Consider the following 16,158-nt stretch of genomic DNA (forward strand, 5'->3'; position numbering starts at 1 on the left):
TCGTGAAGACGCTGTGTGCTTCGTTGTGGAAGTGAAACTACTTTGTTTGGTCTTCCAAAAGAGGACGATATCCGCTTCGTCATGCCTAGAGTTGATCCGTGCTGGTCGCTGAGGAAATACATCAACTTTCACCGTGAACGAAGTGGAATCCAGCCCGGGGTCTGTCACATAGGGTTGTTGCTCATTCGTCGCATACGCCGGGCGCACCGTTCTCGACCCCGCCGCCTCAGCTCACTCTATCCCGGCCTCAGCGCACGCTAAGCCGGGGCTTCCCCTCACGCTAGGCCGCTGTGTTTTTCGTTGCCACTGATGATTCAAACGCAAGTTTTGAGCAGTGTAGAGTAGCACTTGTTGTTTGTCATTTCTCCGATCACAAATGCAGACAGACTTTTATGTTTACGCGGCGCGATGCAATGCAACGCGTAAAAAGACAGTATAAGTCATTATAATCAGTAATTATGTCCCCACTGGATGCAACAAATGCCTCGTTTGTAATGGGTTTTAATGTTTATGTCTCGTCGCTCCGGCCAATTCGGCCAATCACAACGCACTGGATAGCTGGCCAATCAGAGCACACCTCGCTTTTTCAGACCGATGAGCTTTGTAAAAATCGACAAAGCAGGGCATAGAGGAGAAACAATGATGTACAGTATGTGGAAAATAATGTGTTTTTTTTACTTTAAACTGCATAATCACATTTCATTACACCAAATACACAAAATAATGTTCTTTTTAGGGGCACTTTTGATTAATTTTGGAAAAGGACAGGGGATTGAGCCCTAAAAGTACCCACCACTAAATATACTCATGAAAGTATATATACTTTATTTATTTATACTTTATATATACTTTATTTGTACTTAAGTATCCAAAGGGTAAAAAAACACTTAATTACAGTAAAGTGAGCAGTTGTAATTCAAATCGGAGATCTATGGAGAAAATACAAAATAGCAATATAAACATACCTGTTGATTTCTTGAACGCAATGACCAATCAGAGGCATTTAAGATAAAACCACTCAACGCTCAAAATGCTGGAGGGAGTTGTTTTGCGCTGAGTTCTGCAAGCTGGCGATTTGATCATTGGTGGAAAAAGTAAAAACCAGAGGTGGACAAAGTACTCAACTCCATTACTTAAGTGAAAGTACAGATACTGCTGGTCAAATAGTACTCCATTACATATAAAAGTTGTAAAGACAGATTTTTACTTAAGTAAAAGTACAGAAGTACTTGCTTTTAAAAGTACTTAAGTACCAAAAGTAAATTTCCTTTTTTGTCAATGCACTGTTTTATTGTTGTACGTAATACTTGCAAAACTTCTGAAGCAACTTAGAATACCTTACACCTACTGAATACACTGACTAGCTTGTAGTATCTTTGGAATAAAAAGATTTTAGAATGTTAAAGACCTATGGGGGGGTTTAACACCCCTACCCACCCGCAGGATAGTAGTGATCTCACACAGCTCTGACAGTGTGTGCACACATCACAAAGTACTCAACTCCATTACTTAAGTGAAAGTACAGATACTACTGCTGGTCAAATAGTACTCCATTACATATAAAAGTTGTAAAGGCAGATTTTTACTTAAGTAAAAGTACAGAAGTACTTGCTTTTAAAAGTACTTAAGTACCAAAAGTAAATTTCCTTTTTTATGTCAATGCACTGTTTTATTGTTGTACGTAATACTTGCAATACTTCTGAAGCAACTTAGAATACCTTACACCTACTGAATACACTGACTAGCTTGTAGTATCTATGGAATAAAAAGATTTTAGAATGTTAAAGACCTATGGGGGGGTTTAACACCCCTACCCACCCGCAGGATAGTAGTGATCTCACACAGCTCTGACAGTGTGTGCACACATCTATGTGTAACCATTCATCCACATTTGAACAGAGTGGACAGTGAAATCCTGTAAATACAGAGTGATAAGGAAGAAAAAAAAATCAAACCTGCTTTAAAACCCAGCAACACAACTGTAGCTGTACAACTTTACAACAGCAACACTGCTTTAACAAAAAAGCAAAACAGCAAGACTTATTTGACATCAAAACAAAAATTTTAAAAATGCTGTCTAATCGCTCTCGCTGTACTTTGATGTCACACACAGAACGGTCTGCAGTTCTGCTTCAAGTCCAACACCTATTGTGTTTTATTAGGAAATACAAAACAGTTCTTCTGTGGCTTTATAGGTAATATTTTCACTTACACAATTTAGCAAAATCAGACAATATTGTGTCTAATATATACCACAATATTAACTTCTTATTATTGAATTGTTGTAAAGAAATATCACATTTGCAACTCAGTGTTCAAAAAATGCTGAGAAATCACTTCATGTAGCCATACAAGAGAGATTACTGATAAACTGTCTGAAAAAGAAAGAAAGTCACGTAATAGAGAAGAAAAAACCCCCCACTGACTTTCAAAGCTGCTACAGAGTAACGACTTTCTACTTCGAGGACCTTGATAGAAATGTAGTGGAGTGAAAAGTACAATATTTGTCTTTCAAATGTAGTGAAGTTAAAGTCATAAGTTCCCAGAAAAAACAATACTTAAGTACAGTACAGATACTCAAAAAGTGTACTTAAGTACAATACTCAAGTAAATGTACTTAGTTACTCTCCGGCTCTGGTAAAAACATTGTAGACTACATAAGTAAAAGTGTTGCTAAATCATTCATAACATCAGTAGAGAGTTACTGATCATTTTCACACGAATATTCAAAACCACTGCGACATTTCATATCACGGGGAAGCATAATTACAGGTTTGAGATGATGGCTATCATAAAGCAACAAGTATATGCCCCAAATATGAAACAAAACGGATCACAGGATGTCGGTCATTTACAATATCCAGCATCTTAATTAATAATCCAGAAACAAGGAATATAATGCAAACAGCATCAGTTCATTAGGGCTTAACGTATAAATAATAATAATAATTAGTATTATTAATTATTATTATTACAGAAGCCTTCACAGTCTCTACACTCCACGGTAGATGGCGGTATGGACCTCTCAGCTCGTTCGCATTTTCGCATCCGCCAACGCAGAGAAGAAGAAGAAGAAACAACAGCGCAAAGTAGAGACTTTTATTTGATCTTCTAGTTCCTGTGCACGTGGGGCTGTGAGTGCATGCGGAAACATGCGCGCGAGCATCATGGAGGAGCACAGCAACAGCATGGACGTGTGCTAAAGGCTATGGAAAGCCAGTCAGTAATTAGAAAGCAATCCTGCCCCTTGTCAGTGGAAATTAATATTAGCTGCTTCAGTCCCAACACCTACCAGGATGATGACTGCTTTTAATGTATGTAGAACACTCTTTTATGAAGTGAACTCATAAAGTCAAACTCAAAAAGTTTTAGAATTTTTATCACGTTAATGTAAAAAATCTTGTGTAATGTAACTTTTGTTTGTTTGCTATTGTATTTGTTATACTTGTATTTTTTTTTTATTGTTTTTGCCATGAAAATAAAATATCATGCTGACATGGCATTAAATAAATATATACTACTACTACTACTACCAGGATGATGAAGATGAAACAAGGGTGGACATTTCAGCAAGTAGAGGTAGACCGATAGTGGATATTACCGATACCGATAGCTAGGTTGGACCACACTGGCCGATACCGATTAATCAACCAATAGTTTTTAAAATAGTAACGAAAACAGTGCTTTACTATTTAAAAAAAAAAGCAGTAGCAGTACTGAACCATATTTTGTAAATGAATAAACATATATTAATTATTATATTGATCATATTACCGATACCGATAGCTAGGTTGGACCACACTGGCCGATACCGATTAATCAACCAATAGTTTTTAAAATAGTAACGAAAACAGTGCTTTACTATTTAAAAAAAAAAGCAGTAGCAGTACTGAACCATATTTTGTAAATGAATAAACATATATTAATTATTATATTGATCATTAAAGGTATTTCATAGTTTACTAATGTTAAAAAAAATCTACTTTAAAATGTAAAAATATAGCCTATTAGTAATAGTAAATGTTGAAATAAACACACTAGGAACAATACTTTTACAGCTTTCATTAATATTACAAAAGGACTCATACTGTAAAGTAGGGCTGCACGATAAATCGCATGTGATATTTAACGCGCGTCTTGTCAGAAAGCCGGTTCTGTAATCAGCGGTAAATCTCCATCACCTGCGGGCTTTCACATTGAGCAGTATTAACTACACAGAGCCGTTGATTACAGAACCGGCTTTTCTGACAAGATGCGCGTTAAATATCGCATGCGATTTATCGTGCAGCCCTACTGTAAAGTATTACCATTTAATTTCAACAGTCATGCTTAAAGTTGGCCATCTTTAAATATCTACACAAGGCCATAGCATTACAATTACATATGTTATTGATATTGTATGTGTACTCTCACACTTTATTTGCTTCTATTTTAGAACACTGCATGATTATCTAATCAAAATTTAAAAATAATCAACTATCGGTGCCGATTAATCGGCAAAACCGATGAATCGGTCGACCTCTATCAGCAAGACAATAATGCCAAACACAGCCAAGGAAACTCTCAGTTGGTTTCAGAAAAAGAAAATAAAGCTGCTAGAATGAGCAGCCAATCACTTGACTTGAGTCCAATAGAAAATCAATGGAAAGAACTAAAGATCAGAGTTCATAGAGGCTTACAGATCCTTCACCATTTGAAGACTGTTTGTGTGGAAGAATGGGCCAAAATCACACCTGAGCAATGTATGCGACTAGTTTCTCCTACAGGAGGCGACTTGAAGCTGTCATTACCAACAAAGGCTTTTGTACGAAGTATTAAATGCATACATTTCAGTAAGCATGTTCAATACTTTTTCCCTGGGTCATTCCATTTTATTACACATAATTTAATTTCTGAACTTATTTGTTTTGTTTTCATTGTATGTATGGATTACTTGGTTTGTTACCGACATCTGGTGAAAATTTCATGTCAACAGCACCTTTAGAAATATATTTACTGAGAAAATTAGTGACGCGTTCAAAATTAATTTGACCTATATAGCCATAGATGCTGGAATGGCGTTAAGAAGAAAATAAACAAACACTTGTTTCTATTTAATCTGCATTGAATTTTTTTTCCCTTGCAACCATTACCAATGTTAATTTTAACAGCAAATTTTGATTTAGTTTGTCATATTTTAGTTATCTGAATTGTTTTAGTCAGCTAAAATCTAATCGATTTAGTTACAATGTAACTTTTCATTTATTAAGCATTTCTCCAAAATTTCCAAAATCTTTATATATGTTTGATATTAAGGTTTTATCATGATAGATATGAATTTAACTGTGATGACACACAATATGCCTTTATATTAAAATTAAATAAAACCACTTCTCATAAAGAACAAGGTCTTCTTTTTAATGAAATACCAATGGTTATATAGGCTAATTATGCATTCTTTATAGCGACTTGTTTACCATATTCCTCATTCTTTCAAGCAGACCTATTTATTTCTATAAATAAAGATTCATATTTATTAGGGCTACTAAAGGGATTCAGTCAAGAGCAGTGAGTGATTTTCAGTCTTTTGTTGCTTGATTAACATCAATAACTCGGACAATAGCAACTAAATTAGGCATCCAATATTCTTCCAACTGTTTACGTTCACTTAAAACATAATTGACTGTGTTTACATGGATACTTGTCAAAATGGACAATTCGTCATAATTTTGTGTATTCCTCCAGTCATATGACACGAAAGAGTACTCGTGGCGCTGCTTCGGTGTGTGCGTAGGGCTGGACAATAATTAAATATCAATATGTATAGCAATATAATTTTTTTCAATAACGGTGATATGATTTTTAAACACATTTCCGATATTTCTATATACATTACCGGTGTTTCCCATACATTGATTTATTTGTGGCGTTTGATTTCGTTGAATAAACACGAGCACTGCACGTTTCAAAATCATAGCGAGGTGCGGGTGTTTTATATGTATGTATCTCTGAAGGGAACCGACTGTCTTCAGAAAAGTTTCGATGGCATTTTAATTTTATCTGATAAAGTAGCGTTCATGAGCAGAAGCTGCTTTGATTACAGCCGTTACCGGAAAACCGCTAGTTCTACTGCTCTCAGAGTGCCTCCTGCTGGCAGACAATCAGTTTGCATTTTCAATAAGCCTGTCTCCAGCAACATGTTTTTGTTGTAGCTCTTTTTGTTCTGCATTGAACAAATTTTTGCATTTGAACAAATTACAATGTAATTTGACTGCTACAAATTACATTGTAGCAGTCTCCAGTGACTTGAGACTGCTTTCAAATAGAAAGCAGTTATTTGAAATCTTCAGAAATCATTCTAATATACTGATTTGTATATTGAGGGGGGGGGGGGTTATAGAAGTTTTATTCAGCAAGGATACTTTAAATCAGTGGTTCTCAACCTTTTTTTCCACCGGGCCGCACTATGGTCCAAGTGCAATTCTCGCGGGCCGCACACATATCATTTATATATTACGTCAGCAATACAAACCAACCTGATTTATAATATTATAGCCTAAATATTATGATATCTAATCGATTACATTCATTGAAATAAATAAATAATTCTACTCCCCATAAATAACACCCAATTGTGTGAACTTCGGCTCGAAAGGAGTAACAGCACAATCATAGGCGGAGTTTCACTTTTATGCGTGGGGGGGCAATCCTGATTAAAGCTTTAATACAGTACGGCAACTGCACGCGTGTCCATGTTTAACGCTTCTCATAGCTATGTGAAAATAAGTGTATAATTGTAAATTGCAAGGGCTGGACAGTAATTCAATATCAATATGTATCGAGATATAATTTTTCGTCAATAACGGTGATATGATTTTTAAGTTTCGATGGCATTTTAATTTTATCTGATAAAGTAGCGTTCATGAGCAGAAGCTGCTTTGATTACAGCCGTTACCGGAAAACCGCAAGTTCTACTGCTCTCAGAGTGCCTCCTGCTGGCAGACAATCAGTTTGCATTTTCAATAAGCCTGTCTCCAGCAACATGTTTTTGTTGTAGCTCTTTTTGTTCTGCATTGAACAAATTTTTGCATTTGAACAAATTACAATGTAATTTGACTGCTACAAATTACATTGTAGCAGTCTCCAGTGACTTGAGACTGCTTTCAAATAGAAAGCAGTTATTTGAAATCTTCAGAAATCATTCTAATATACTGATTTGTATCTAATAAACTAGTATTTTCTGAGTAGGTGTCGCAAGGATGAAGTTGTCGATCCTGACTCGCTATCTCCTCATTCTTCATTAGACGCACCTTTAGAGAGAAGTGCATCCTTACGGATAATGATCATAATGAAAGAGTTTTTGTTTTTGATTTGTTTTATTTCGTTAAGTAGTAATTTAAAGCTTTCTATAGATATATTTATCATGTCTGTGAGGCATGTATTTGCTGAGTTTCGGTTCATTTTTGTAAGCGCTCCTGTTCAAGACGAGACGGCAGAAAGCACATCATGTTTGTTTTCTTTATTTTATAAAAGCACAACGTTTTGTTGATATTGTGAGTGCACACAAATAAAAGTAGACCCTTTACAGTTACGAATGATGTATTACTCTTATCTTTATGAGCAAAAATGACGGTGTCCACTGAAAAAAAATGCAAGTGATCGCGCTGGCGTCTCTGAGTCCTGCAAAGCGCGCTTCAGCTTCCACTCTCCACACAAACTATTGGATACAGCGCACATTTATCTGGGTTTAACGTTTAAACATTGTTATATGCTTGAACTGTTTTATATCTATAGATTTTATTTTAGTCAAGTCGTGATGATTTGAGAAGGCTAAATTGATCAAGCATATGCTCACTGTCTGCCGCTGGCCACTTGGTCTTAATGCGTAACATTAATTAGGCTATGTGAGTACTGCTCATGTCTGAAAATAATATATGAAAAACAAAATTATTTTACATAAAAACATTAGGCTATAGCTTATATTTATTTAGTAAAATTTTTAATTAATGTAAAAACTGAAATGAAAATAAAATTGTAAAACTGAAAGTATTTTTTTTTTATTGTGTTCAGCACGGTGGGCCGCATTTGAATTTGTGATGGGCCGCGGGTTGAGAACCACTGCTTTAAATTGATCAAAAAGATTATAATGTTGCAAAAGATTTCTATTTCAGATAAATGCTGTTCATCTGAACTTTCGATTCATCAAAGAAACCTGAAAAAAATCTCCTGCACGGTGGGCCGCAGCAATTTTATTTATAATACTTTTATTGAGAACCACTGCTTTAAATTGATCAAAAAGATTATAATGTTGCAAAAGATTTCTATTTCAGATAAATGCTGTTCATCTGAACTTTCGATTCATCAAAGAAACCTGAAAAAAATCTCCTCATTTGTTTTCAACATAATAATAAATGTTTTTGAGCAGCAAATCAGCATATTAGAATGATTTCTGAAGGATCATGTGACTGGAGTAATGATGCTAAAAATTCAGCCTTGAAATCACAGGAATAAATCACATTTTAAAATAGAAAATAGTTATTTTAAACAGGAAAAAAATCTAAATGTTACTGTTTTTGCTGTGTTTTGGGTCAAATAAATGCAGGCTTGGTGAGCAGAAGAGAATTCTTTAAAAAAACATTGAAAATCGTAATAATGTTCATATCGATATCGGAATTATATCGTATCGACCGAAATTAAGAAATATATCGTGATATTAATTTTGGCCATATCGTCCAGCCCTATGTGTGCGCTCAGAAAACCGGATGAAATTGAGTTCTCTTTTGCATCGTCAAATTTATCCATATGTGTCTGCTCTTCTCTTACTCCCAGATTTTGACATTTTTTAACATTTTATGAGACGTGCAGCAAGTGTATGTTAGCTTATGTCCCGCCGTATAGGTCAATAGGTTGATACCGTTCAAATGTGCGCATCTAACCTCCTTAGCACGCAGCAGATTCGTTCTGATTGAATCTCTTCCCAAACGTCCCTCCCTAACATTTTCATCTCGTTTTTATCCGTGATGAATGTCAATAGATTTTCGTCATAGTTTTTGTCATTCAAAACAAGTTTTAGTTCATTATCATCTCGTTTTCGTCAGTGAAAAAAATGTTGACGAAAATTAACAAATTATTCGTAAACGAAATTAACACGGGTAATTACACACAAGTAAAAGTAATGTTGTGATATGTTCCGTTTTTGTCTGATAAATTATGTTGTTGTCTTGTCACAGGCAGATTATGTCATGTTGGCCGGCATCGGTGACACTGCCGAGCTCATCAATGGTGGAAAGAAAGGTGCAATTGATGATCTGGAGGAGGGAGAGCTGGAAGGTTTCATAACAAAGTTGGGCATCCGTGCTTATGCAGAGCAACAAATCATTCGAGATGAACAGGATGAAACATCCTCAGAGCCACCCAAAAAAGAGAAAAAAAAGGCAAAAAGCTCCAAAATGAAAGACGATTCACAATCTGATGTGAAAAATACTGTTAAACCCATAACAGAAGGTACGAAAACCCCTGTTAAATCTAAAGAGCTTGGCAAACCTACTGGAAAGAGGGCCAAACAGAAACACACAAACTTGTTTGAGTTTATTCCACGGCAAACTCTGCTTATCAAACTTGGGGGGAAGTGGTTCGATATAGAGTACACGTCAGAGAGCACGTCTGTGGCTCAGAGCGAATCACTGGTCCTTCAGTACAAGGCTTTGGCTCAGAAACTCTATGAGAATGAAATTGCCCTCTACAAAAACAAGAAGAACTTCCAGAAAGGTGCCAACTCTGCTTGGATGAAGAGTGTAGTGTCCACAGGAACTTTGACCGATAGGATGGCAGCTATGACTGTGCTAATTCAGGATGCTCCGATTCACAGTCTCGAGCACGTTGAGAACCTTGTGTCTCTGGTGAAAAAGAAAGGAAGTCGCAGACAAGGCCTTATGGCCTTGGATACCCTTAAGGAGCTGCTGCTTACTGACCTTCTTCCAAAACACCGCAAGCTTCACACTTTCTCCCAGCATCCTTTTGAGCAGCTGGAGGAAAAAGCCAGTGGAAATAGGGACTCCCGTGACCGCAGGCTCATCCTATGGTACTTTGAGCACCTGCTGAAACTTCAGGTAATAGATTTTGCTGCCGCACTAGACGAACTGGCTCGCGATACGGTCCAGGCCACCAAAATGCGATCACTTACCACCGCCTATGAGCTGCTGTGCAATCAGCCGGAGCAGGAGAAAGTGCTTCTTGTACAGATTGTCAACAAATTGGGGGATCCTGAATACAAAATTGCTTCCAAAGCCTCGCACCTGCTGGAAACGGTGCTTCACAAACACCCCAACATGAAGACAGTGGTGTGCTTTGAGGTTGAGCGCCTCATGTTCAGACCCAACATCAGTTCCAAGGCTCAATACTATGCCGCATGTTTCCTAAACCAAGTGATTCTGAGCCACGAGGAAGCAGACTTGGCTGCCAAGCTTATCACCATCTACATCACGTTTTTCAATGCATGCGTTAAGAAGAAGGATATTGAGTCTAAAATGCTCAGCGCTCTGCTTACAGGAGTGAACAGAGCGTATCCGTACGCGAAGATTGGGGATGACGATGTGTGCAAGCAGCTGGACACGCTTTTTAAAGTGGTGCACATTGTCAAATTCAACACTGCTGTCCAAGCCCTTATGCTGCTCTTTCAGGTCATGGACTCCCAACAGACCATTTCGGATCGCTATTATGTAGCACTCTACAGGTGAACCAACACTCTTTATTTTTCTGATAAATGACAAAAACATTTAACTGAATGAACTTTTTGTTAGTAGGTGCACAGTTTTATTTTATGTACTTTACAATTTAAAAGTGTCAATTTACCAACACTTCAGTAGTCTGTAATCCCAGTAAAATACTAGTAACTAGTAAATGGCTATTGAACACTCCTTTTAATTGTCTAACTACTTAAAATCTTTATTTTGTTTATACAAAATTAATTAGAAAAGCTAATGAATTTATATAAATATAATAAATTAAAACCGATTCATATAGGTAAAGATTAATAAAGAAGAACAAAGAAACACATACGCAGTAATCAGGGATTTGGGCATCTAACAGTTAAAGAGCTTGAATTTGAAGTTGTGATGAAGGACAAGCCAGGCCTCAAGTTACTGCTACAGGAAGAGGGGGTAAGTCTACATCCTCACAATCTGCATATTGTGTTTAGTCAGAGATTTTTTTTTTGTATATATGAGGAGATACCGTTGGAGAAAGTGTGACAGTCATTTAATTGCTTTTGGAATTGTACTACAGTCACTCACAGTTTGTGGATGTAATAAAAATTTATGAGTATTCATTACAGCATTTTTTTGTAAAGCAGAATATGTCCCGTCACAATTGTCTTTGACTTCTCTAATAAAACAGTATTTTTTTGTTGTAAACGCTTAACTGTGGAAACGCATTGAAGCACAATGAAGATTAGCGGATAGAGTACCAGTTTAAGCAATAAGCTGTTTCCTCACAAAAGCAGTTTATTCTGAAGCCTCCCCTGCATTGACATCTATTAAAATAACTAGGGCTGGTAAGCGATTAAAATTGTTAATCTAATTAATTACATTAATTACATCAAATTTGGCTGAGAAATTACTCCCAAAAGATCATTTAAAGTCTTTTTTTTGTAAAGCATCAAACAGACATTACAAAAAGTAGCTTCAGCAACAAATATTTTGTTTGATAAAATTTATTACATATACTCTTTTGGACCATGAGAGTGAGTAAATGATGACACAATTGTCATTTTTGGGTGGGTGAACTATATCTTTAATCACTTTTATTATTATTACTATGGAAATATGAAATTATTTCTTTAATTAAATGATACTCTAAATAATAAACTAAAACTGCCAGTAGGTGGTGGTAAATGTCTTAAAGGAGACATATTATGCCCCTTTTTACAATATGTAATATAAGTCTCTGGTGTCCCCAGAATGTGTCTGTGAAGTTTCAGCTCAAAATACTCCACAGATAATTTATTATATCATTTTGAAAATGCCTATTTTGAGTGGAAGCAGAAACATGCTGTTTTTCGGGCCTGTCTCTTTAAATGCAAATTAGCTGCTGCTTCCCGCCCCCTTTTCCAGAATATAGCTGCACCTTTACAGCTCGGACCTGTTAAAAAACATCTGGTTTGTTTCTGGTTATCATGTTTATCGCGCTGAAATCATGCGTTTTAAACCATATTAGTTTAAACTTCTGATATACGTTTTCTGAGCGCACACATCTGAAGCACATGTACAGAAAGCGGCTGTCATAGCACGTGAGTACTAAACTAAGTTCTCATTCACACACAAGTTTACGTTAAAAACACACATGAGTTACAAAAAACAGTCGGTTATATCTGTGAAGGTAAACAGTTGGGAAATAAATTGCTTGTTTAATTTAGATCTGTGTGGCAGCAGCGTAATATACAGTAAATAAATCAATAAATCACTGCTCTGTTGTCTCCTCTGAGGCTGGGACACAGTGTTCTGGTCTGTGCAGCCAAAGACAGAACAGTTAGCATGTTTTGCTCAAACTTTCGGCATGGCATTGGAGCTGGTACACAGTTGTCGCTTGCGAAAACACAATGATGGCGCCGTGGGTGGAAACTCACAGATTAAGGGCCGGTAATATTATAATGAGATCTCTTTGCCACGTCAACAAGGTAGCAAATCAGACGCACTCGTTTTCTCAGATGCTTGCAGAAAAAGGCTTCCCAAAACAAAGTTACTGGGTTAATCTTTTTCACGTTTCCTTGGTTGGTAGATGCACCAGGGACCTGATTATAGTACTTAAAACCTGGAAAAGTCAGATTTTCATGATATGTCACCTTTAATGATTGTCATTCATTCGATTAGTTCAAAAGGCTGATTCATTCAGGAGTGAAGTAAATGTTTTTTTATGAATGGTCCTTTGAATCATTAGGCTTGTTCCACATGAAGCGGATCATCACCATCAGACCGATCTGTGTGTGACATTAAAGTACCGCGAGAGATAATAGAGAGCAGACGGCTCCTTATGCTTTTGAATCGCTCTCGCGGTGCCCTTTGATGCCATACACTGATCAATCTGTGTAGCGCCGCTTCAAATCCAATATGGTTCACCCAATTCGTTCAAAACATGCATTAAGAAATGAAATGCCGCTGTGTGTTGCTCGGAGACGAACAGTTCTACTTTGTCTTTATATTTTCGTTGGCAAAATTGAGCAAAACAGACAACATTGAGTCTAAAATAACACCATATTAACTTCTTACTTACTGAACTGTTGTATAAGATCAGTATCACATTTGCACTCGTGTGCAGTGTTGCCAATTTAGCTACTTTGTAGCTAGATTTAGCGACTTCCCCGCCCCTTTTGAGACTTTTTTTCAAAAGTTTAGGGACAAATATAACAACTTCTTGGACAAACCTCATCTAAGTTCTCATCTTGCCCACTGATCTACATTCATCTTTATATAGATCAGTGAATTTGCCATTGTGATGTCATCTAGTGACATTTAGCTACCAGTTTTAGCTACTTTCAATTATGGCTGGGCGATAATTCGATAACGATAATTATCGCGATATAATTTCTCGCTAAAATGGTATGAACAGTTCGATAAATGTTCGATATAACGTTTATGTGCCAAAAGCGGAACAAAACAGTGTGACTCATTTGAATCGCGCCACACGGACCAATGTTCAAAATGGCCGCGCGAGGTCACTAGAGTCACGTGAGCACTAAGCAGCGCTGTGAGATCCAGTGTGAAGCGCTTGAACTCGGCGAGGAACACAAATGCCAAACAGGAGAAACACTGTGTGCAACGAACGAGACAGTCAGAAGACTTTTCAATCTACACATCGCCATCATTTACCATGGATTTACTGTAGTAACACTCACTGCACCATGGTATTGTGGCAGAAATGTGGGATATTCACATTGCATTTTATTACAGGAGTAATGGTATATTATAATAGTATGTATTTGTGATTAAGCTATACCATGTGTGCATTTATACTGAATGTTTTTATACTACTGATTTTCATAAAGGCTACCTAAAAACCATATAGTTATATTTTTACCATGGTATTGAGGTGCTATATGTGTGGTTTTAACTGTGTTTATCAAGATTTAAATGTATGCTACTATGGAATACCAATGCTTAATTAAAACAAAAAAATAAAACGGTCCGAATAAATTTAACCATATAAAACTGAGGTTGCTACAATTTTTACAGATGATACTGATTTTGATAATGAACAAAAATGTACCTCTACATCCTAACTCAAGCCACTATCAAATGTGCATATCTAAGAGACAAAAAAGTGATATTATTATTAATATTATCAGGCAACACAAACCTGTTTCTTGATTTGAAACAATATTACTCATTAGAACATGCAGAAAGTAAGAAATACATTTTTCTATTTAGATATTTATTTTAAGGAAAATTAATGGTCTGGTTTCTACAACATTCACTGTGGAGCAGAAATCTCGCTTTAAACTTGAAAGAAGTAAAGATTTGACATTTATAGTGATAATTATCAATATTGACTGATATGAAAAAAATTATCGTGATAATTTTTTTGGCCATATCGCCCAACCCTACTTTCAATTGAAAGCAGTTGGCAACACTGCAGTCGTGTGATATTGCACTTAGCCTATTGCTCGTGTGATATTGCTTAACTATGTCAGAAACTCAAACAGGGACATTTTTCCCCATATCTTGACTTTTAGGGACATTCTAACTACGTTCTCTAGGCTCCATCACGCAGTGAGTTGTTGCCCTGCCTCGTATTTGTCCTCAATCAGCTGTATGAAATGTCAGATGACCCACATAGGTCTGGGGCGGGGCAAGTGTGTTAAATAATTTTAATGCGTTATTTTTCACCGTAGTGAATTAATCTAAAGCATTAAATTACCAGCCCTAAAAATAACTAATGGTCTCTTTTCTGTGTTGATGTTTATTTTGTTAACTTTAGACCGGGACGAGTTCTGTTAACTTTAGACAGGGATGAATTCTGGTTTTGTTTATTGCTGCTTCTAAAAAAAGTCTCTTTGCAGGATGAGGAGGAAGAGATGTATCAGGACCTTGAAGAGGATGTCGATGATGACCGCATTGCTGAGGAAAAACTTGTGGACACTGACAAAGATGAAAAAATACAGAGCGTGAAACAATGCCAGATGAAGCCCACTGCATCATTCAGCTGTATGAAATGTCAGATGACCCACATAGGTCTGGGTGCTAGCAAGTGTGTTAAATAATTTTAATGCGTTATTTTTCACCGTAGTGAATTAATCTAAAGCATTAAATTACCAGCCCTAAAAATAACTAATGGTCTCTTTTCTGTGTTGATGTTTATTTTGTTAACTTTAGACCGGGACGAGTTCTGTTAACTTTAGACCGGGACGTGTTCTGTTAACTTTAGACAGGGATGAATTCTGGTTTTGTTTATTGCTGCTTCTAAAAAAGTCTCTTTGCAGGATGAGGAGGAAGAGATGTATCAGGACCTTGAAGAGGATGTCGATGATGACCGCATTGCTGAGGAAAAACTTGTGGACACTGACAAAGATGAAAAAATACAGAGCGTGAAACAATGCCAGATGAAGCCCACTGCATCATGGGTACATCATCAAAACTTGGAAGGTGAGCCTCATTTCTAATCTATTTCTATCATAATAATTACTTAATATTTTTTTTAACAATATTTGTGATTAAATGCATGTTTGTTGACATAAAAAGGAATGTCACCAACATTTTAGTCAGTCACACTGCTTCTGTCGTCTGTTTTGTTCTGTATGTATATATACTGGGGTGTAACGGTATACAAACATGATGGTTCGGTACGTACCTCGGTTTTGACGTCACGTTTCCGTATGATTTCGGTACAGCAGGAGGGAAAAAAACTAAACATAAATTGCTTCTTTTTTCAAATTAAACAATGGTTTACTGAACAAATTGCTCTTCCTTTAAAGGGGTCATATGATGCGATTTTCAAGTTTTCCTTTCTCTTTGGAGTGTTACAAGCTGATTGTGCATAGATAAGATCCCTGAAGCTGCAAAGACTAAAGTCTCAAAACCAAAGAGATATTCTTTATCAAAGTTAAGACTCTGCCACGCCCCCCTAAAACGGCTCGTTCTAACACGCCCCCACATATCTACCTCACCATGTGGAAATATTAGCATAATG

The 16,158-nt window shown here is 36.6% G+C and overlaps 1 protein-coding gene across 1 annotated transcript in view; it reads left to right on the forward strand.

The window, feature by feature from the left end:
• The first annotated feature begins 9,164 nt into the window (after positions 1–9,164).
• The window catches only part of cebpz (CCAAT enhancer binding protein zeta), a 25,031-nt gene continuing 18,037 nt past the window's right edge, over positions 9,165–16,158 (forward strand). The window contains exons 1-4 of the mRNA XM_016250697.1: positions 9,165–10,711; positions 11,263–11,281; positions 15,032–15,176; positions 15,420–15,614. Of these exons, the coding sequence (XP_016106183.1) occupies positions 9,165–10,711; positions 11,263–11,281; positions 15,032–15,176; positions 15,420–15,614 (1,906 nt within the window). The remainder of the gene's footprint in view (positions 10,712–11,262; positions 11,282–15,031; positions 15,177–15,419; positions 15,615–16,158) is intronic.

The sequence above is a fragment of the Sinocyclocheilus grahami genome, unplaced genomic scaffold, assembly GCF_001515645.1.
Source record: "Sinocyclocheilus grahami isolate Dianchi unplaced genomic scaffold, SAMN03320097.WGS_v1.1 scaffold1002.1, whole genome shotgun sequence".
Lineage (NCBI taxonomy): Eukaryota > Metazoa > Chordata > Actinopteri > Cypriniformes > Cyprinidae > Sinocyclocheilus > Sinocyclocheilus grahami.